General features: G+C 43.2%; 2 protein-coding genes across 3 annotated transcripts in view; one reads left to right on the plus strand and one right to left on the minus strand.

Moving 5' to 3' along the window:
* The window catches only part of LOC114459136 (E3 ubiquitin-protein ligase TRIM39-like), a 476,570-nt gene that overhangs the window by 145,629 nt on the left and 308,002 nt on the right, over window positions 1–22,939 (minus strand). The gene's annotated exons all lie outside the window — the stretch shown is intronic.
* On the plus strand, window positions 1,181–22,507 carry LOC114459150 (NLR family CARD domain-containing protein 3-like). The gene is made up of 7 exons (XM_028441506.1): window positions 1,181–1,228; window positions 1,428–3,240; window positions 8,848–9,021; window positions 20,966–21,139; window positions 21,228–21,380; window positions 21,791–21,837; window positions 21,960–22,507. Exons 1-7 carry the CDS (start codon window positions 1,192–1,194, stop codon window positions 22,505–22,507), a joined length of 2,946 nt encoding a protein of 981 aa, XP_028297307.1. The 5' UTR covers window positions 1,181–1,191.

Genomic DNA, 22,939 nt, shown 5'->3' on the forward strand with positions numbered 1-22,939 from the left:
CACATGCTGGTTTGGCCATGTCCTTCACCTACCTCCTGACCATCTGACGAAAGCTATTGACCCAAGGGCAGCAGGTTGGAGATGGCCAGGAGGCAAGCCCCGCACATGATGGGTCAACATCATAGCAGTCAATCTCAGACAACACAGACTTCTTGTGGAGGATGTAGATCTGCTGGTACGGGACCGCCAGCTCTGGAAGAAATTGGTTCACCTGGACCGCCCTCAGCACATAATATATACAGCATATATATATATATATATATATATATATATATATATATATATATATATATATATATATATATATGAAAAGTGGCTCATTGGGAGTGGTAAGCACCCCAAATAAAAAAAAAAAAAAACATTTTGATGGACTTTGTTTGTTATTGAAGTGGTGTTGATGTAAATCTCAGCAAACAGTGGAAGGTGACAGAGAAAAAGCTTTGTAGGAATGGTCTCCAGTGTGTAGGTGAGTCTTAGACAATGTGTGATCTTCAGATTTATAAAGGACTGAGACCAAAAAAAGCCTCAGTCCAACAGACTTGTTCTCCTGTTCAGTGGAAACATGCTGAGATGTTCCACACGTGAGCTGAGCTCCAAAGGCTGCTCCACACTCACTGCACTGTGGCTCTGCAGGACATCACCCACTGTTACTGATGTTCACATGATGTTAGCAGAGTTCCTGTGCTTTCCTCTAGCTGCTCCTCAGCATGTCAGAGTGTCTGTGTCTGCTTGGAGGGTGTGGATGGTTCCTCTGGAGCTGAGCTTGATGCCATCTTTACGGTGTGTACGTCTACAAAGACACTAAACCTGTGTCAGCCTGTGATCAAACCACTGTACACACACACACACACACACACACACACACACACACACACACACACACACACACACACACACACACACACACACACACACACACACACACACACACACACACACACACACACACACACACACACACACACAGATGATTGGAACAGGCCTTCACTCATTATCACCTTTAATGTACTTGTGTTCCAGCTGCTGGAGGACAACATCATCAGCTTTGTTAAGGCTGAACTCAAACACATGCAGAAGATTGTGGATGGAGATGATCCAGAGTGCTCAGAGAGTCAGATGGAGGGTGAAGATGAGGAGCAGAGGAGGAGCAGGGAGGACTTTCTGAACATCACACTGTATTTCCTGAAGAAGATGAAGCAGGAGGAGTTGGCTGAGCGTCTGCAGAGCAGTAAGAGCATGTGAACATCTTCACTGTGAGGAACATCACATGAAAGACACAAAGCTGGCTTTTCTATTTCAAAGCATGATTCAATCAGTCACATTTAATCTGAGGAACCATCCAGACTGAGAACATCACACACTTTGATCTCCAATATTCAAACCTGCTCTGACTTCTCCACTCTAACATTAAGTTTGTTTTCATTCAGGAACAAAGGCTCATCGATACCAACGTGAGCTGAAGTCCAAGCTGAAGAAGAAGTTCCAGTGTGTGTCTGAGGGCGTGGCTAAAGCAGGAAGTCCAACCCTCCTGAAGGAGATCTACACAGAGCTCTATATCACAGGGGGAGGGGGTGGAGAGGTCAACCAGGAACATGAGGTCATACAGATAGAAACAGCATCCAGGAGATCAGACACAGCAGAAAGAGCCATCACACTAGAAGAGCTCTTTAAAGCTCCTCCTGGAAGACCTCGACCCATCAGGACAGTGATGACAAAGGGTGTGGCTGGCATTGGGAAAACACTCTTAACACACAAGTTCACTGTAGACTGGGCTGAAGACAAAGCCCAGCAGGAGGTCCACTACACATTCCCACTGACCTTCAGAGAGCTGAACGTGCTGAGGGGGAGGAGCTTCAGCTTGGTGGGACTTGTTGATCACTTCTTCTCTGGAAGCAAAGAAGCAGGAATCTGCAGCTTTCAGGATTTCCTGATTTTGTTCATCTTGGATGGTCTGGATGAGTGTCGGCTCTCTCTGGACTTCCTCAGCACTCAGACCCTGACTGATGTCTCAGAGTCCACCTCAGTGGAGGTTCTGCTGGTAAACCTCATCAGAGGAGAACTGCTTCCATCAGCCCGCCTCTGGATAACCACAGAGCCTGCAGCAGCCAATCAGATCCCTCCTGAGTGTGTGGACATGGTGACAGAGGTCAGAGGGTTTACGGACCCTCAGAAGGAGGAGTACTTCAGGAGGAGGTCCACAGATGAGGAGCAGGTCAGCAGGATTATGTCCCACATCAGGACGTGTCGTAGCCTCCACATCATGTGCCACATCCCGCTCTTCTGCTGGATCACTGCTACAGTTCTGGAGGACATGTTGAAGAGCAGAGAGAAGAGAGAGCTACCCAAGACTCTGACTCAGATCTACAGCCACTATGTGGTCCTTCAGAACAAAGTCAAGATGGTGAAGTTTGACAGAGGAGCTGCCACAGATCCACACTGGAGTCCACAGAGCAGGGAGATGATGGAGTCTCTGGGAAAACTGGCTTTTGAGCAGCTACAGAAAGGAAAATTGATTTTCTATGAGAGTGACCTGACAGAGTGTGGCATGGACCTCAGAGCAGCTTCAGTGTGCTCAGGAGTGTTCACACAGGTCTTCAGAGAGGAGAGTAGCCTGTACCAGGACAAGGTGTTCACCTTCACCCACCTGAGCCTTCAGGAGTTTTTGGCTGCTCTTCATGTCCATCAGACCTTCATCAGCTCTAAAGTCAGTCTGCTGGAGCATAAACCACAGAAGAAGAAGACCTCCAAGAACCTTCTTCATTGTGGAGTTGAGCCTGACTTTAACCTTCTCCATCAGAGTGCTGTGGATGAGGCCTTACAAAGTCCAAATGGACACCTGGACTTGTTCCTCCGCTTCCTGCTGGGTCTTTCACTGCCAACCAATCAGAGGCTCCTACAAGGCCTGCTGACACAGACAGGAAGTGACTCACAGACCATTCAGAGAACAGTTGAATACATCAAGGAAAAGCTGGGTGAGAGTTTGTCCACAGAGAGAAGCATCAACCTGTTCCACTGTCTGAATGAACTGAATGATCGCTCTCTGTTGGAGGAGATCCAACAGTCCATGAGATCAGGATGTCTCTCCAGACAAAGACTATCTCCTGCTCAGTGGTCAGCTCTGGTCTTCATCTTACTGTCATCACAAGAACATCTGGATGTCTTTGACCTGAAGAGCTTCTCTCCTTCAGAGGAAGCTTTTGTGAAGCTGCTCCCAGTGATCAAAGCCGCCAAGAAAGCTGAGTATGTGACTTTAGAAGAACATGTCTTTAGTTCTCTCACAAAACAACATCTGTAAGGTTTCTCTGATTCTTCATCAGGTTGAGTTCCTGTGGTCTCTCAGAGAGAAGCTGTGCAGATCTGTCCTCAGTCCTCAGCTCTCAGTCCTCCAGTGTGAAACATCTGGACCTGAGTAACAACGATCTGCAAGATTCAGGAGTGGAGCTGCTGTGTGAAGGACTGAAGAGTCCTCACTGTAAACTGGACTATCTCAGGTCAGTGGGATCACAGGGAATCAAAGGACTCAACATTTTTACAACCCTCAAATTGAAGCTGGACTTCTGTGATGTGTATAAAAAACTACTGAGAATTATATATATATATATATATATATATATATATATATATATATATACTAAAAATATAAATATATCTTGTAAAATTACATTTAAATCTTTTCTCAGACAACTTATCAAAGATAAATCATGTCATCTGCATTAGTAAATTTAACAAGAGCACTCAGAGAGCTCAAGTGTTCATTTGGACAGCACATAATGATTTAGTTTTAGTCATAGTCTTTTGACTAAAATGCAACTTAATTTTAGTCCATGTTAAAGCCTCAAAAAGGTAGACCACAACTGAACAAACAAAGACACAACTGAAGGACCACAACAAAGAGATTGTGCAAACAGGCCTTTTTATTTCTAGGCTGAGCACTTTTCAGTAAAGATGTGGGGGAGGTTGGGACCCATAGATTGTTCCAAATCAGTGTAATTAATAAAACATAACCCCAGCCTATCAACGTCTCTAATCTCAGCAGAAACAAAAAGAACTTAAAAAGGCTGACTATATAATCTACAAAAAGAGTCTAAGTAAAAGTTTTGTCTAATGTTTATAGACACAACATTATCTATGTGCTGTAAATGTAAGATACCTAACTGGCCTGAATCCCGTACCTCCTTACAATGAACAACAGAAGTGGTTTCCTAAACCAGCACATGCAGTGTCAGGAGGGGGAGAGAGACAGAGACAATCTGACAGTCCTTTATAAAGACTTTCTCCAGTGATGATTGGTTCTACACAGCAGAGGAGAACCAATCAGCAGCTCGTGATCAGGTGGCTTCAATCCCTTGTTAGTCACTGAAAGACAGGGAGAGAAAACAGCAAAACTCTGAAAAAACCTGCACCTAACACTCCACATTTAGTCATCAGGACTATTTCAGTTATAGTCTAATTTTAGTCACTAAATGACATGAAGATTTTAGTCGACTAAATCTATTACAGATATAGTCGACTAAATCTATTACAGATATAGTCGACTAAATTTATTACAGATATAGTCGACTAAATCTATTACAGAAATAGTATATTGTATACACAAAATCTATTTTGTGTATACAAAATACCCCCAGCTTGTGAGCCAGATAGCAAAAAAATAGGTGACATGTAGGAGGTAGCAGCGCACCTTTGGATGAGAGATCATCCGTGCTCAGCAGAGCTAAGAGGGAGAGGAGGAAAGGCGTTTACGAGACAGAAAATGGCACTACGGACGAGAGTCGACATTTCCAGCAGCGCACAGCAGCGCATACTTGACCAGAACATGTGTGGGACTCATGGATAGTGTGGCGATGGTGAGATAAACCGGGGATTGCAGTGACACTCTGCATGTCCGGGAGGAAGAGGAAGTTGCGTGTGTGCAGACTGACGGGAGAGAAACTTGCAGGAATGCCAAAATACAGTAAGAAATCCATTCAACTCTGATCCAGATAGATAAATAATAATAATTTTGTCATCAAAAGCCTGGTCTCAGTGTTTTTTTGTTTTATATAAGGAAACAATGTTCAGATGTTAGTTGTCACTAAAGCAAAAAAAAATAGCTTTAAAGTCACTGACAGGGTTTTTTAGTAAAATGCTGTTTTCTGAGCTTTTTGCTCTGAAACTGAAGATTTGTGTAAAATTTACTCTATTCAAAGGCTGATTACAAAAGAACGAAACGAGCCAGACACAAATTCTTTTTTGATGAAAGTAGAGGCTTCAATCTTTCAGAATCTGGTGTCAGATTTCAGATAGTCATAGTAGAAAATATTCTGTGGGTCTTTAAATTCATTCAAAATGCTCAAAAACAGCAGGCACTGAGAGGGGTAGAAAATCTGAAAATGGCTGGCACTGAATGAGTTAAGTGAAACACACTGAGAGGTTGATCTGCATTAAAACATCTACTGAAATCTGTAGTAAAGTTCACTGAATACAAACCTGTGGATAATATAAAGGAGGAGATCACAGCTATTTGAAGATATGGTGGCGCAGTGAGTTGTGACGCTGCACTTGGAAGTGATGGTTCGCGTTCCGCTTCAGTGTTTTTTTATGACATTTTTTAGGACGTCGAGATGACTCTGATGACAATATTACATTAAAAATCAATATAAATGATGCAATATCAAGCAGCATTTACTGTCTTAATATCCAGTGTAACGGGAGGGCTCTCAATGTCGCCATCCTATGCTGCTGACACGTCTCCTCAGACACATTTTAATCATATTATTCACCGCTCGTCACGTCACTGAAGCAATAAAGTGATGAAGCGACCAAAAAGTGTGACTAATTACGGGTGATTTAAGCCACTATAGTCACTGACGACTGAACACACCTTTAGAACAGGCTCATATTCCTCAAACACCGGCTTATTTCACCCATTATGATGAATAAATCACTATTTTCCGGGTGGTTGCTATGGCAGCTCGACTCATCTTCGATCCATTGATGATGGCTTTTTATCGCGCGCGGGCACGTCAGTAACCCAAGGTTTACATACTCAGGGTTGATTGACCCACTTCATACCAGCTGTAATTGAATCCGATACCCAGAGTTTCCCATCGCGGGGTATTTTGACCCAGAGTTTTTTAACCCTCCTTTATGGAATACCCCTGTGATCAACACAGACCACATGATCACATGAGTTCTGATTGGATTTCAGCCGAGGTGACCAAATAGTGTAAATATATATACACTAATATATACTAGTGTTTAGTTTTTATTTGTCAGTGAAGATATAAATATATGTTGATATAGTTTTTGTTAACAACTATTTTTCTTAAGTGAGTCATAGTTTAGTTATTGTCATTTGTAAAAAATAAATAAATAAATAAATAAAAACTATGATGAAAATGTTTAGGTGACTAAATGAACAGTGGAAAGTGTAAAAAACCTCCACCAAGCTCTGAACCTCCTCTTCACAGATATTATCAGTTATCGATGATCCTGATCATGGTACCATGATCATTCACACTTTAAAAACTTGGAACCACATTTATATCCCATTAATAAACATCCAGTAGGTCACAATGTATGGAAAACACACTTTAAAAAAGAAAATAAATCAATAAAATGCACAATCTGGATCTGATCCTGATGAAACTCAGTAGGATCATTGATTAACCAACCCAATATAACTGAGTCACTTTTCATACAGATCCATCAATTACAAACCCAGATATGAATTTATATGATGATGAGAGATAGGCATTTTTTTTTTAAACTGAACAAGAATCAGTTTATTGATCAGGAGTCCCTCCGGCAGCTGAAATCTTTCCTCCTTGGTAGGCTTGGGTGGTAATACGGTAATACCATACACCGCAGAGTCATAAAAATAGCAACGGTATCAGTTTTAACACTAGCATGCCCAAGGTTTTCTTACTCCTGTTGCCCTGCCCAGAGGCAGGGCAACAGGAGTGGGCCACCTCTCTTATGTAAATAAAGCCTTTCGATCGGAATGTGCAGCTGGGCAGTGACAAACTTTGGGGGTTGGTGTAAATGATGGCCAGTGTTGAGAAACCAGTTTCTCCCAGGTAGATGTTTGTTAATCCAAATAACATTATATGGAATTATTGGATAAGAATGGCCAAATTAATATGAGCCATGTGTGTTGTGATCAATTAATAAACCACAATAAATAAAATTAGAAAAAGAAAAACAGTATTAACAGTATTCACTATTTACCTTTATTGTTTTTGAAAAGTGCTTATAAATAAAATGTATTGTTGCTATTTATGGTAAAGCGAGATTTCCGAGTGTGAAAAGGACTGTTTGAGTTCTCACTTTAAAAAGGTAAATTCACGAGGTCCACCATTCACTAACCAGGTCCATGATTATTTTATTAAGCTATTATTTTACAAATTTGAAGAAAGTGCACAAGATGCACAAAGAATCAATGCTTCAACAGGGAAAAACAATCTAAATCTCTGTTTACACCATCAGTTATGCTGACATTATCCCTCTTAACCTTTGACCCAATGCAGAAGTACAAAGCCGGACAAGTTTGGTATCAAGTTCTGGGTGGCATGTGACCTTAAATCCAAGTATGTGTGCAAAATCATCCCATATCTTGGCAAAGACCCCAGTCGTCCACCTGGGGAGAGATTGTCTGAAAATGTGGTGATGAAGCTTATGGAACCGTTTATGGACAAAGGAAGAACTGTTACAATCGACAATTTTTTCACTTCATTGTCACTAGCACGTCGACTGCACAGCCGGAAGACCACCCTCCTTGGCACAGTCAATAAGATTTGCCGGGAGCTTCCAGATTCAGCTAAAAAGAATTTGGCCCGTGAGGAATTCAGCACACAAGTGTTTTCAACCTCTGGTGCCACACTGACTGTTTATGTGCCCAGGCTACTCGGAAAAAAAAGCCGAACACAGTCACCGACTACAACAGCATGAAATGTGGTGTGGACGTCATGGACCACATGGTTCTAAAGTACACTGTGCGTTCAGGAACACGGCGTTGGCCAGTCGCTGTGTTTTACAACATGATTGACATTGCAGCGCTGAACACACATGTGCTTTATCAGGTATGCACTGGGGTCAAGGAGAGAAGGGTGGACTTCTTGCTGGAGCTTGCAAATGAGCTTGCCCGGTCTCATATGGCAGCCAAGGAGGTGAATGAGCAAAACCTTCAGCAACAACCACCCACACCTGATGTGGGGAAAAGGGCATTGTGCCAGGTGAAGTGTTGCTGCAGGAAAAACCGTGCCACCAAGCGTTGTATGTATTGTGACAAGTTTGCATGTGGCAAATGCATAAAGGAGGTGTGGCAGTGCCAGAAATGTTCACAAAATCTCTAATAAATAAATTTCACCAAGAATGCAAACAAACTGTTGCCGTCTCACTATTACTACTCACTACTTTCTGTTGCAAAAGTTGAAATATAAGTTGCAACCTCTATGTAGCTGCTGTATGGGAAACACAAAGGAGAATACAAAAGGTCTTTGTGTCCTGAAACCAACCCAGCCACCCCCCCACCCTAGCTGAGGGGGCCTCAGTAACATAACAATGGTCACAAGCTGAGTTGTTCACACCCGCCATCTGACACCAGCTTGGACTTTAAAGGTATAGGTGTCAAATGACACCACTCTGGTCATGCTAGTGTTAAAGGAGACATATTATGAAAAATCTACATTTGCAGTTTAAAATAAAATAGGCAGGTGGTATAACGGTATCAAAATTTTGATACTGCCCAAGCCTACTCCTTGGTGGAGGTAATAAAGCAGATGAAGTGAACGGCAGAGGTTTGAATCCTGTCAATAATGTGATGATGATTATTATTATTAATGAGTGAATGTCTTTCTCCCACAGACTGAGTTCCTGTGATCTCTCAGAGAGAAGCTGTGCAGCTCTGTCCTCAGTCCTCCGCTCTCAGTCCTCCAGTGTGAAACATCTGGACCTGAGTAACAACAATCTGCAGGATTCAGGAGTGAAGCTGCTGTGTGAAGGACTGAAGAGTCCTCACTGTAAACTGGACTCTCTCAGGTCAGTGGGATCACATGTTCCATCAATATTGTCCTGTTCCTCGTCTCCTCACTTGTTTCCTGAGTTGTGGATGTTTTTTCTGAATCCAGTCTGTCAGGTTGTGTGAACACAGATGTGGGCGGGGCTTCTCTGGCATCAGATTTGAGCTCCAACTCCTCCAGTGTGAGAGAGCTGGACCTGAGCTACAACCATCCAGGAGACTCAGCAGTGAAGCTGCTCTCTCAGAGACTGCACACTCTGAGGTGAGACACATCACAGCAGCTCATCACATGTTCACATCAATCCCCATCACATGTGTGACAGAGAGCTGTATCAGAGGAATGTGATGAAGGTGTGAGAGGTGGGACACTAAAGGAGGAGGACTGGGACAGGTTAGAGGGATGAAGGACAGAGATAAGAAGGTAGTGAGGAGTGAGGAGAGGCTGATGGAGAACTATGAGGAGCTGATGAAGGAAATGATATTAGGCGTCCAGGCGAATAGGCGTATAAATGCATGCAAGTCAGTAAGTGTGTGTGGGTGTTGAGTGTTGTATCTTGTCCAATCACTGCAACGATCTGACTCAGAGCGTAACACTACAGTCACTACCACTCTATGGACAGGTGTCGTGACACAGACTTAAACGGACTCAATGGTGGTCCGTTATACACTCACACTCACGCACACACTTACATACCTGCACACATGTATACACCTTCTTGCCTGGATGCCAAATACTTTTTTCTAAGTGTTTACATGTCACGTAGACGGTGCTACATAGCGCCTGATCGCTATAGCTTTACTCACGCCACACCTGCGTCTACGTGTGACTGATATATGTATGTTTTTTAGGTGCTAATCCAAGTGTGGCGTAGGTCTGCAGATGCTTTAATGATGCACATTGATTCTTTTAGAATCAGGGGGCCTGATTGTGGTTGTGGCTGTGGCTGTTGTGGTAGGTGTTGAAGCAGGGCTGTCTAGGAGAGGAGCTGGCTGTCAGTGTGTCAGCTGACAGTGCACTTATGATTTCAGTCTTGGCTCTAATTATTGCTTTATAATCTCATTATTATAACTGGGTCGAAACCGACCCTAACAACACAACCAGCGCATTTTATAATTTAGTTAAAACTTTTTTTTTTTTTTTTTACTTTGTCTGCACATGCTGTCGAAGGTTAACACTACAAGAAGTGCAATCTTTTAACAGCAATGCATATTTTATTATTGCAATGAAATAAATTTATTTATTTCATTGCATAATTGTGACCATCACCAGCCCTCCCTAGGGAAGGGTAAGAAATACTTTATTAAAGGGAGGATGTAAAAAAGAGAGGGCAGTGTTAAACCAAGGTGAGGGGGTGGAGGGGGGTGGGGAAGTTAACAGGGAAGAGGGATACAAGATAGGAAATGGAATGGGTGGGGAGTAGTCGATAGGTTTCAAGTGATGCGATGTGAAATTGTGGTTGTGTATATTGTGCATATTGTTGAGTTATCAAGCCAGTTTGGTGACCAGTGTGCGGCTTAGGAATGATGGTGGTGGCTGTGAACAGAGGAAAAAGAAGTGAGTGGAGATTCCATAAAACAGGTATTTGGGAACAACGTGTCTATGGTTGAGCCCAGTATGAGTGTTATCCCACAGCCCAAGGCCAGTGCATCCATGACAAATGTATTTCCAAGAACCGCCACTGCAAAACCCACGAGCCGCCCCCGGGCCCGAAGAAGCAGTCAGGCCAGCCGCAAGAGCGGGCAATCTAGGGGCCCCCGGCGACCACCCCACGGCCAAGCAGCCCCCTGAACGCCCCCAAGATCCCAAGCCGAGAGGCAGCCATCGCCCCCCCATACACACCCGAAAAAGCCCCAAGGAGCCAAGGACCCAGCGCACCACGCCAAGGACCCAACCCCCAACCCCCAGACCCCCCACCCCAACCCCACCCCACCCCACGCCCCTGCGCCCAACCCCCCGAGGGGAGGGCCCAGAGAACTCCCCGCCCGAGACCCCAGCGGAGGAGCCGAAGCACACGCCCAGCAGACGACCAGAGCCACGCCGAACGGGCAGCCGGTGGGCACCCGCCGGCGAGCCCAGAGCCAGCAGGGACCCGACCCCAGGCCAGAGGGACCCGGAACGGACGCAGCACCAGGAGCAGCCCGCCCAGGGAGGACGACCACACCCCAAGCCGCATAAGGCACCAGGGGGGCCGCCGGGAGTCTCCCCGCCGGCCCCCAGGCACCCCAACCTAGCCCCCCATGGCGCCCCAGATCACCTTTTGTTGATGCCGCCTGCGCCACGAGCTTCAGTTTTTTTAAAGCCAGGGCCCCCTCCAAGGGCCAAGCCCTTTTTATTTATTTTTTTATTTTGTTGAAATACAGGTTCCTGACAAAGTCAAAAAGTCTTGATGCAATAAACAAATTTATGTGACTCTTTTATGCATTTAAAAACTAAAAACGGGTCGGTGCTGACCCTAACACAAGACAAATGTAAAGAGGAGTTTCAAACAGAACCATATATATTTTTAAATGTATGTAGAAAGCAGCGTTCCCTCTGTGCCCAGCTGAGAACTAGCACACTACCCCTGGCAGTGGAGGTGGGCAGGTTCAAAGGCCTCCCTGAGGAGGAGGAGCCACTCTGTACTGTGTGTGATCTGGATGTGGTGGAGGACACGTCTCATTTGTCCTGTATTTTCATTTATTTTGATTTACAATATGTTTTATTTGAACGTGTACATTTGTTTAACCCAGATGTTTTTTGGATACCTGAGGGGGAGATTATGAGTTGGCTTCATAGAAAAGAGACTTTAGCTTTTGTTTGTTTTATTTGTACAGCGTGGGAACGAAGACAAACTATTTAGTATCCAGTATGAGAAGTTTAGTGTAGGATGTTTGTGGTTGGATGCTCTTTGTCACAGTTTATGTTTGTGAAACTGGCCTGTAGACATCTGTTTTATTGCTTATGTTTTGGGCACGCATGTGCATGCCACTTAAATAAAATCAATCAATAAATCAAAACCAATGCTTAAAATAATCAGTCAATTAAAGGTAGGGTAGGGGATTTTCTCCAGATACACTTTTTAAGTTTTTGGTTGAAATTTTCTTCATGTCCTGACAGAAATTAAGATCTTATGTGCTCTGAAAAAGGAACAAAGAAAATTCATCATCTGTAGCAGCTGTACACACTCAAAGTGGTCCATTTCAGTGTGAGACATGGGTTTGTGTCTCCTGTGTGACCTTTTTTATTCTTGGTGCTCGGGAGGCTACTGCAATTATGAGGCTATTTTCAAGACCTTGGCAGAGCCTCTTTCTCTGTTTAGTTTTTATCATTGCTGAGAATGAAGTCTCACACAAGTATGTGGGTCCAAAGGAGATGAAATGTCCAGCAGCTATATTTCCCAGCTCAGAGTCCTCTCGCCTCACACACACCCAAAACTTAGTCAGTGAATAGTTGTTAAAGGTGTTCTACAGCCCTCAGTCTGAGGACATGCCCACTATCTCCTCCCTAAGGTGAGCAGGCAGTGAATCACAGCTGCTTTCTGACTCAGTCAGCTTTATTCAATTCAATGCAATATTCAATAAACCATTAAAATATAGTAGAACAGATTTATAAAATACAAACAATGGATATGGAGTCATTAGGTTATTGCAATTTTTTTCAACCTTGGGGTGAGGACCCAATGTGGGGTCAGCCTGGAATTAAAATTGGGTTTTAAGGGCTAGTAATTGGTTAAAAAAGTAGGTAAAAACTCAATAATTATCTTTGTTTAAACTTTTTTGAATTATTGTTTTTCAAATAAACATCACACACAATGAATATCAAATAACTATATCTTATACATAAGCTTTCTCAAATATATAAATGTAGTTCAAATAAAATACAGTATATAAATATCTAATCCTGGCTACTCTGTATTTGTAACACACTTTATTAAACATGATCAAAAACTAATTCTAGAAAAAAAAATGTATCTGGAGTCGCTGGATATTTGTGATATTAAAATGGAGTCACGACCCAAAGAAGGTTGGGAACTTTTCGGTTAATGTGAAGAAAAAATAAAGTTTGTATCAGAATATTAGTATAGTTTCCAGGTAACAAAAAGTGTAGATATTAAAATTTACATGAGGGGCCCAACAAGATGGTTTGTACCCAGGGCTCAAAATGTGGTTCTACAGTTTGGTGCACACTCACAGCCAGGGTCTGTAACACACAGACATCATCAGTTCTCAGGTGAATATATGCACTATTAGCTAAACTTCACAAAAACACTATAACAAAGGTGGGCAAACTATGGCCCGCGGGCCACATCCGGCCCGTTGGTCTTTTTAATCCGGCCCGCCGAAGCCAAAATAAACAATTAAAACACAAAATGAACCGTCTTGGTCAATCATTTATCTCAACACCCATGGAAACCAAATGTTCTCCCGTTCTCCGCTTACGCCCGCCCTTTTCCAGCCACCCAGCCAATTAACATGCAGAACACATGTAAACAAAGACGAACATTGGGAGAGAAAGCTGCATGTAACAATGATGCCTTCATGGCAATGGGAAACTACAACACTCGTTGAATAAACTACATTGGGTCTCAGTCCGTTACAATGTCATAATTATGACTGCATTCCTTTGACTTAGTCCTGTGATGCCTGACATCATACTAGTTATGGACAGAAAATGTAACATGAGGAAGAATGCAGAGTTAGATTGGTCGCCGACATAACACGCCCACAAAGAAGAAGAAGAAGAAGAAGAAGAAGAAGAAGAAGAAGAAGAAGGAGAAGGAGAAGAAGAAGAAGAAGAACGTACTCATGGTAGAAGCGGAAACTTGGATATCTGGCCAGATAAACAGTTTTTCCACGTCGGATAATCAAAGTAAAATGTTTGTTGATGTTTTATTGCCGGATCACGTGGTGTCGCGTGAATACACCTGGCTCCAAAGCAGTGTAGCGCGCCTTACGAGCCAGGTGGAGATTGACGGAGCAAAACCGCAGCGCTGACACAGCGATACACATCTACAACAATGAGTGGCCCACTGAAAAGAAGAGTCAACAGTGAGTGCTGAGTGTTTAATAATGAATGGACAAGTAAATACTTTTCACTGAAGTCCTGTCAAAGGCTGTATGCCTTATTATTTGTAAAGAAGCTGTCGCGGTTTTAAAGGAATAAAACATCCACCGTCACTTTTCCTCCAAACATGCTGCTAATTATGCTAATAACCATTATTAACAAATTATGTTGGAGGGTTTTTTCATGCAAATACTTTTTATTTAACTGAGTTACTTTTACACACACAATATATATATATATATATATATATATATATATATATATATATATATATATATATATATATATATATATACAGTATATAAAAAAAAATAAAAATCCCTTCCTCACCCTCCGCGGGCGGTCTCTCTTTTTTCCTATAGCTCGGGTCCTCTACCAGAGGCCTGGGAGCTTGAGAATTCTGTGCAGTATCTTTGCTGTTCCTAGAACTGCACTTTTCTGGACCGAGATGTCTGATGTATTTCCTGGGATCTGCTGGAGCCACTCCTCCAGTTTGGGGGTCACTGCCCCGAGTGCCCCAATGACCACGGGCACCACTGATGCCTTCACCCTCCAGGTTTTCTCCAACTCTTCTCTGAGCCCCTGGTATTTCTCGAGTTTCTCTTGTTCCTTTTTCCTGATGTTGAAGTCGCTTGGTATTGCTATGTCGACCACAACGGCTTTCCTCTGCTCTTTGTACACCACCACAATGTCTGGTTGGTTCCCCATCACCATTCTGTCTGTCTGTATCTGGAAGTCCCACAGGATCTTGGCTCGGTCATTCTCTACCACCTTGGGGTTTCCAGCCCATACTCTGCACAGATGTTCCTGTACACTATACCAGCCACTTGGTTATGGCGCTCCATGTAAGCTTTCCCTGCCAGCATCTTACACCCTGCAGTTATGTGCTGGATTGTCTCATTGGCCTCTTTGCACAGTCTACACCTGGGGTCTTGTCTGGTGTGGTAGATCTGGGCCTCTATTGCTCTGGTGCTCAAGGCCTGCTCCTGTGCAGCCATGATGAGTGCCTCTGTGCTGTCCTTTAGTCCGGCTCTGTCTAGCCATTGGTAGGATTTCTTGATATCCGCCACTTCAGTTATGTTTCGGTGGTACATCCCGTGTAGGGGCTATATATATATATATATAACAAGTATCATCATGTTTCATAATGCAAGTATATTTCATAAATAAATCAAAACTGAAAAACTAAATGAAATGATTTACCTGCATAATTAACCAAATGTAAAAGTACAGCAGTCCAAATATTCAGGAAACAACAACACTTTGTTTACAATAGCTTAAGAAAACAAAAAAGTAAATGAACGTCTTAAATCCGCTCAACTTCACATGCCGACGTAAATCATTGTTTGCATTTTAGTTCCACGTTACATTTTGATCCCAGTCACATATCTAATGTAGTCTTTATTGAATGCTCTTTTAATTTCTGATACATTTTAGAATTCTAAATTTGCCTAGTAATGATCTTTATTGTCGATGGAGAAAGGGTTTTTAAGAAGATCGGCATGAAATTGAAAATTTCAACCTGTCATGTCTCCGTTCTCTACCACACACTTTGCAAAGCACTGCTCTACTAACAGGTCTGTCTCTCCTTAAATGTACAAACGTTTCTTGAGAATTGGGGATACATTTGGGTGAAAGTTGCAAATCTGTAACGCATATGGTTGATTTGTTATGAAATTTTATAAATTTGAACTTTAGACAAGAAGAAGAAGAATGTATGTATGCATCAGTGCTGGCCTGGCCCGTCTGTCAATTTTTACAAGTCCATGTGGCCCCTGAGCCAAAATGTTTGCCCACCCCTGGTTTAGAACAATGCAATAGATTGGATCAGCTGACATGAACCTGAGTCACTGCACCATCCATGTTTATGTCACGTGACTCCAAAATCCTTTTATGCACACCACAAGGAAATAATCGGACTATTTAAACGTTATTTAACAACTCTCCACATCCATTACACACAGAACACACAATCATAATAACACACTCCATCTCCATCCCCACCACCTTGTAAAAATACTGTAGTGTGACGTTAAACTGTATGAATAGATATGAAAGTGTACGGTGGCACCATGCTCTTACTTTGAGCTGCAGGGAGGGTTACCATGGTTACAGGTGTCCAGATGTGGAGGTGTGCTCTGGGGGCGTGGAGATAAAGTCTCTCATGAGGGGACGAATGTCCAGGGAGTTCAGAATCTGTGTGTGGGCGTGCATCAGAGAAAGGTGTGTGAGTCTTTTCTGGGTCATGGTGCTACGTACCCATGTCTTCAAAAGTCAACGTGAACCTGTGTTGATTAGGTCTAAAAATAATTATATTCAAATACAAAATACACGTAATAGCCTACGTGAGTCAAAATCATTTCCCTAAATATTCATGAGGAATTTTTAAATTGTGCTAAATATTTTTCATAGACTACATTTAAATGCCTACATTCTGACCAATAGGGGGAGCTGCAGCACCCCCAGCACCCCTACTTCCTGTGGCCCTGCTGAATTCAGTCAGTTTTCTTCAGAAAAACTCCATCGTGTTCCCGGCATATGATTGGTGTACAATCTGGAGATGCCGCTGGAGATGGGAGGGCTTCATGGTTCTGTTAGCAAGCAGCTAGCCACATAAAAAGCACTGGGCTAACGGTGGGTCCTGTGAGGTGCAGGTGAAGCCCATCCCAACATACTCCTTACGGAACTGTCTGGATTTCTGTGATTCAGCTTTTTTTTCTGCATCTTTAGCCAAAGGCGCTCTTTGACCTTTATCATTTTAGTTCATGTTATGATCACCATCATTATCATCATCATTTTTGTCATTATCATTTTTAACAGAAAATACATTTTCTAAAATCCACATTATTTTTCATGTTTTTTATTTGTAAATTTTCTACTCTCTCTCTCTCACTTACCCCCTGCAGTGCTGTTGCATACCCCCAGGAGTATGCGTAGCCCCATTTAAGAATCACTGATTTAAATGACATGAAGATTTTAGTCGACTAAATCTGTTACAGATATAATCGACTAAAACATAAAGCATTAGTTTATTTATTTTTAAATATTCAGTTACTGTTGATCAACCTGATATATGATGGTATTAATGTTTGTAAACACAGACAGATTAGATGTGATCAATACGTTAGATCCATACCTGTCAAGTATCCTGTTTTGGCCGGGAAACTCCCGTATTTTACCCCTCTTTCCCGCCATTTTCCCGTATTATTATTTTTCCGTAAATATCCCGTATTTTAATGTAATAATAATTCAAAGATGCCTTACTAAACTGAATGCCTGAACGTCACTAGCCTCGCGAGAACTGCAACCTGAAATGGCCTGTGTGGCAGCTCTCGCGAGATTAGTGCTGACAACAGCAACAAACCTGGAAACAACTCAGAAAAGAGATGAATAAATGAAGACGTTCCAGCAGAAAAAACAAAGAACTGGTGTAAATACGTTGTAAAATGTAACAGGGAGTTTATCTTCCTAAAGAGCAGCATGATGTGACACAGTTACATGTTCTGTTAGATTAATAACTGAGATTTTAACGTCTCCCACAGCAGAAGGAACGACATAAGTCACCATAAAAATCAGCCAATCAAAAGCACCACAAATATTGATAATGTTAAATATTAATGTTAAAGAATGTAAAGTCTGTAATAAAAGTGTCTAATAAGTCATTAGTGAATACCAGAGAACCACATGAGTGAGTATGAGAAATTACAAGAAAATATGTAATGAAAATAAAATGTTAATGTTTAACTTAAAGACAAGCAATGTGAAATTAACAGTAAATATGCAACGTGTTGACTTGTATATAAACTGTAGTATATTAAATAAACACATGCGCTTCATATACACATTTATCTCTTTATTTAGGCTGTTTTATTATGTAGGGCTGGGCGATATATCGAGATTCAAGATGTATCGAGTTTTCCATTTTGGCGATATAGAAGACTATAATATTTCATATATCAATGTGTGTGTATATATATATATATAATACAAGTTTTAGGAGTCGCTGCTTTTACTTCTCAGAACAACATATAAAGCTCAGTTAGATGATTAATGAGTGTCACATATTGATCAGCTGTTTATTAATAAATGAGCCTGTGTAGCATTTAGCATAAGTAAATTTAACCCAGAATTATCTTTCCGATCAGACTTTATTTGATAAAATTATCTAGATTTATATCATATTTCACCATTTAGAGAAAATATTTTGAGATATGAGTTTGAGTCCATATCACCAGCCCTAGTAGGAATGTTCACAGCATTCCAATGTTAATAAAGGTCAACCTACCAGATTCTAATCACACAATTGTATTTAGTAAGTGGTTAAGTGGGCATTTTAGATTTCTTGTACACCTATATTAAAATATAAGGAATACTGGAGCTTGGTTAGGCGGGTGGGATGGCTGATAGTGGGCGCCATAAAATTTCCCTTATTTTCAAATCTAAAACTTGACAGGTATGGTTAGATCAGATTGAGTTCTGATTGGATTTCAGCCGAGGTGACCAAATAGTGTATATACATATATATATATATAGTGTATAGTTTAGTTTTTATTAGTCAGTGAAGACATAAATATATGTTGATATAGTTTTTAACGTGTTTTTTTTGTTTGTTTGTTTTTTTTTTAATTAGTCGTAGTTTAGTTATTGTAACTTGAAAAACTTTAATCAACAAAAAAATGTTTAGTCGACTAAATAAACAGTGGAAAGTGCAAACCTCCACCAAGTTCTGAACCTCCTTTTCACAGATATTATCAGTTATCAATGATCAATGATCCTGATCATGGTACCATGAAGTGTGAAGCTTAGCTATAATGGTGGTGGTTGTGGACAGGGGGAATGAGTGAGTGGTAGTACCTAAAGCAGGTATTTGGGATTAACGTGTCTAAAGTTAAGCCCAGTATGAGTTTTATCCCACATCCCAAGGCGTGCCAGTGCATCATATACCAGTATATGTGCAAAAAACCGCTACCGCAAACCCAGGAACTGCCCCGGCCCCACAGATGCAGCCAGGCCAGCAGAAAGAGTGGGGGCCAGGGAGCCCCAGGCCACCCCCCCACGGCCGAGCAACCCCCCAGATGCCCCCAAGATCCCAGGCTGAGAGGCAGCCACCGCCCCCCACACACACATCCGAGGAAGCCCCAAGCAGCCGAGCACCCAGGGCATCCCGCCACCGACCCCAACCCCAAGGCCCCCCGCCAACATCCCGCCCCAGAGTGCGCCAGATCACCTTTCCTTGATGCCGCCCACACAATGAGCCCTAGACAGCCCCCCCACCCCCCCACCAAAAGGCCCAGCCACACCGCAGAGCCCGGCGTCGCACCCACAGGCATGGTAGGGCACGGCCAAGCACCACCCGCCCCGGAAGACCCCCGCCAGGACCGGCAAACCCCAAGGGCACCACCGTAGGACAGGGAACTCCCAAGGGCGAGCCCTCAGGCCAAACCCCCGTGGGGGGCGTCCCCCCACCCCAGCCCACAAACAGGCCACAACCCAGCAAGACTGCACAGCCCTAGATGGTGCAAGAACAGAAGTCCAGGCCCTACCCCCCACCGTACAGCGCAAGCCATGGGGCAATGCCCCCCTCCCGGCGCAAGGGCGACCGGCGGCCACCACCGCGGGAGCGAGGCACCCCAACGGCACACAACCAATGCGGAGCAGCAGCCCCCCGCCAAAGGCGCAGAACCCACCCACCTGCCAGCCCGCAGATAGCAGGACAGACCTACCAAGCGGCCGATGCCGACCTCAACCACCGGAACAGCTAGAGCCACCCTCCAGCAAAGAGCACCATCCCGGAGCACCAAGCAACCTCGCTCCAACCCCGGCGCAGAGGCCAGCACCCCCCAGCGCGCCCACCCCCTACACCGGCATGGCAGGCCACCCCAGACCCACATGCCACGAGGCGCGCCCCCAAGGCAACCAGGAGATGAGACAAGCACCAAGCCCCACCCGTAGGGAAGGGGCACCCCCACGCCCCACCAGGCCAGCACCGCCCGGAGAGACCCCACAAAGAGAGCCCCCAGGGTGTGCCTGGGGTGTGTGTATATTTGAGACAATGACAAACATGAGGGATGATTCCTAGATTTACACATGAACCATAATAATGATTTCAGCATATTTAATCTTTTCAACATCAAATTTCTTGAAATATCATGTATTGTCAGACACTTGGATACCAAACATGACTGGAAAATAGCTTAGTATTACCTCAGAAACCAGTTAATGACTTTTACTTGTAATTACTTGTAAACATGAATGTCAAAGCTCATGTTATGCTTTTCTTTACTATATGCTTGCAGTAAATACCTTAAACTAACTTCCATGATGTTTTCTGGTATTTTAAGCACTTTTTATATATCATTTTGTGAGGGATAGAATCACCTGAAAAGAGTGGCTTATGTCAGACAATAATTGTAATCTCAATTTCTGCAGGAACCACTCCAAAAACGTTTTCTTTGTGACTTTTCAAGCATTGTAACAGTTTCTTGGTTCTCATTTGGTTTGGAAAAATTACAAGTGTTTTCCCTTCCAGTCTCTTAGAGGAGGCCTGGGAAGTGTCCTTGTGTGACAGTTCACCACAGGTGGCCAGGGATCAATGGAACAAGTTCTGTGACTTGCAGTGTCCCAAAAGTATCTGTTTGTGGAAGGGAGAGAAGACGGGGGTTTTTCCCCCTGTGTGGAGTCATAAAAAGAGTTTGTACTGAAAAGTTCAAAGTGTTAGAGCCAGTCTTTTTGGCTCTGTTATTGGGTTCAAAGGAAGCATCGTGGGGTTAGATATGCACTTCAAAGTTACTGGATCAGTTCGTGATAAAGAAACAGGTTCCTCGGTTATTCCTGTTAGAAAGAGGGTCTTTTGGCTAAAATTCAGATTGAAGTGGTTTGGTTCCCTACATTATTAAAAAGTGAATGTCTTTCTCCCAAAGACTGAGTTCCTGTGGTCTCTCAGAGAAAAGCTGTGCAGCTCTGTCCTCAGTCCTCAGCTCTCAGTCCTCCAGTGTGAAACATCTGGACCTGAGTAAGAACCATTTGCAGGATTCAGGAGTGAAGCTGCTGTGTGAAGGACTGAAGAGTCCTCACTGTAAACTGGACTATCTCAGGTCAGTGGGATCACATGTTCCATCAATATTGTCCTGTTCCTCGTCTCCTCACTTGTTTCCTGAGTTGTGAATGTTTTTCTGAATCCAGTCTGTCAGGTTGTGTCATCACAGAGGTGGGCGGGGCTTCTCTGGCAGCAGCTTTGAGCTCCAACTCCTCCAGTGTGAGAGAGCTGGACCTGAGCTACAACCATCCAGGAGACTCAGCAGTGAAGCTGCTCTCTCAGAGACTGCACACTCTGAGGTGAGACACATCACAGCAGCTCATCACATGTTCACATCAATCCCCATCACATGTGTGACAGAGAGCTGTATCAGAGGAATGTGATGAAGGTGTGAGAGGTGGGACACTAAAGGAGGAGGACTGGGACAGGTTAGAGGGATGAAGGACAGAGATAAGAAGGTAGTGAGGAGTGAGGAGAGGCTGATGGAGAACTATGAGGAGCTGATGAAGGAATGAGAGAAAAGATCAGAGGAGGTGGAACCAATCAGTGAGGATGAAGAGAGGAACACTTTGAAGGAGATGAAGAAGGTGAAGCTGTTGAAGACAAACCAGTCGAAACATGGAGAGCTTGATGGAGATGGCATCAGGTTTCTGAGCAGCACTTTGGACTCTTTAGGTGTGTAAATCACTGCCTGTGTTTGCTCCTGCAGGGCGGACCATGGAGGAGAGCAGAGGATCAAAGCTGGTGTGAGGAAGTGTAAGTGTGTGTGTGTGTTCATTCAAAGTGTCCTCATGAAGCTCTGAGTGAATGAACATGTCAGTGATACAGAGAGAATGAAGCATCACATGATCAACTGTTGTTTCTTTGTGTCTCATCAGATTTCTGTCACATTCACCTCGACACCAACTCCATCAACAGAAACCTCAGACTGTCTGACAACAACAGGACGGTGACATGGGTGAAGGAGGAGGAGCTTTATCCTCATCATCAGGACAGATTTGATCACTACTGGCAGGTTCTGTGTAGTACTGGTCTGACTGGTCGCTGTTACTGGGAGGTGGAGAGGAATGGAGATGTTTATATAGCAGTGAGTTACAGAGGAATCAGAAGGAAAGGATACAGTAATGATTGTTGGTTTGGATTTAATAATCAGTCCTGGAGTCTGGAATGTTTTGGTGGTTTTTACTCCTTCAGACACAATAATGTAGAAACACCTACCTCCTGTCCCTGTGGTTCCTCTGGTAGAGTAGGAGTGTATGTAGACTGTCCTGCTGGACATCTGTCCTTCTATGAAGTCTCCTCTGACTCTATGACACTCATCCACACCGTCTGTACCTCCTTCACTGACACTCTGTATCCTGGGTTTGGGTTTGGGTTTGGTTCCTTGAGTTCCATTGGTTCCTCAGTGTTTCTGAGTCCTCTGTGAGACAGACAGACAGACAGACAGACAGACAGACAGACGTGTCTCTGAGTCCTCAAGGTCTAAAAATCTTCTCATTTAGCGTGGTTGGTTCGTGGCTGGTGTGTTTTCATTAAATGTGTGTAATTGTCAGTGATGTTTGATTGGTGATGAACTCAGAGACCAAATAGCTGCATCACAGCTGCCTTTTAAAGCTTCTACCAACAGATCTACTGTAGATATGAGCAGATCTTTTTGTTGGACTTAGATTAGTTGAATTGTGTGTGAGTCTATTGCACTGTGGGATCAGAAGTAAGATGCAGAACTAAAGGAAGACCTACTTGAAGATCCTTATTTTCTAATTCAAGACCAATATCTATTCTATCATGTTTCTCCAAAGTAGTAGAAAAACTAGTTTACAATCTCTTGGCTAAACTGTGTCATGAAATTAATGTGTTC

Source organism: Gouania willdenowi, unplaced genomic scaffold, assembly GCF_900634775.1.
Source record: "Gouania willdenowi unplaced genomic scaffold, fGouWil2.1 scaffold_269_arrow_ctg1, whole genome shotgun sequence".
Lineage (NCBI taxonomy): Eukaryota > Metazoa > Chordata > Actinopteri > Blenniiformes > Gobiesocidae > Gouania > Gouania willdenowi.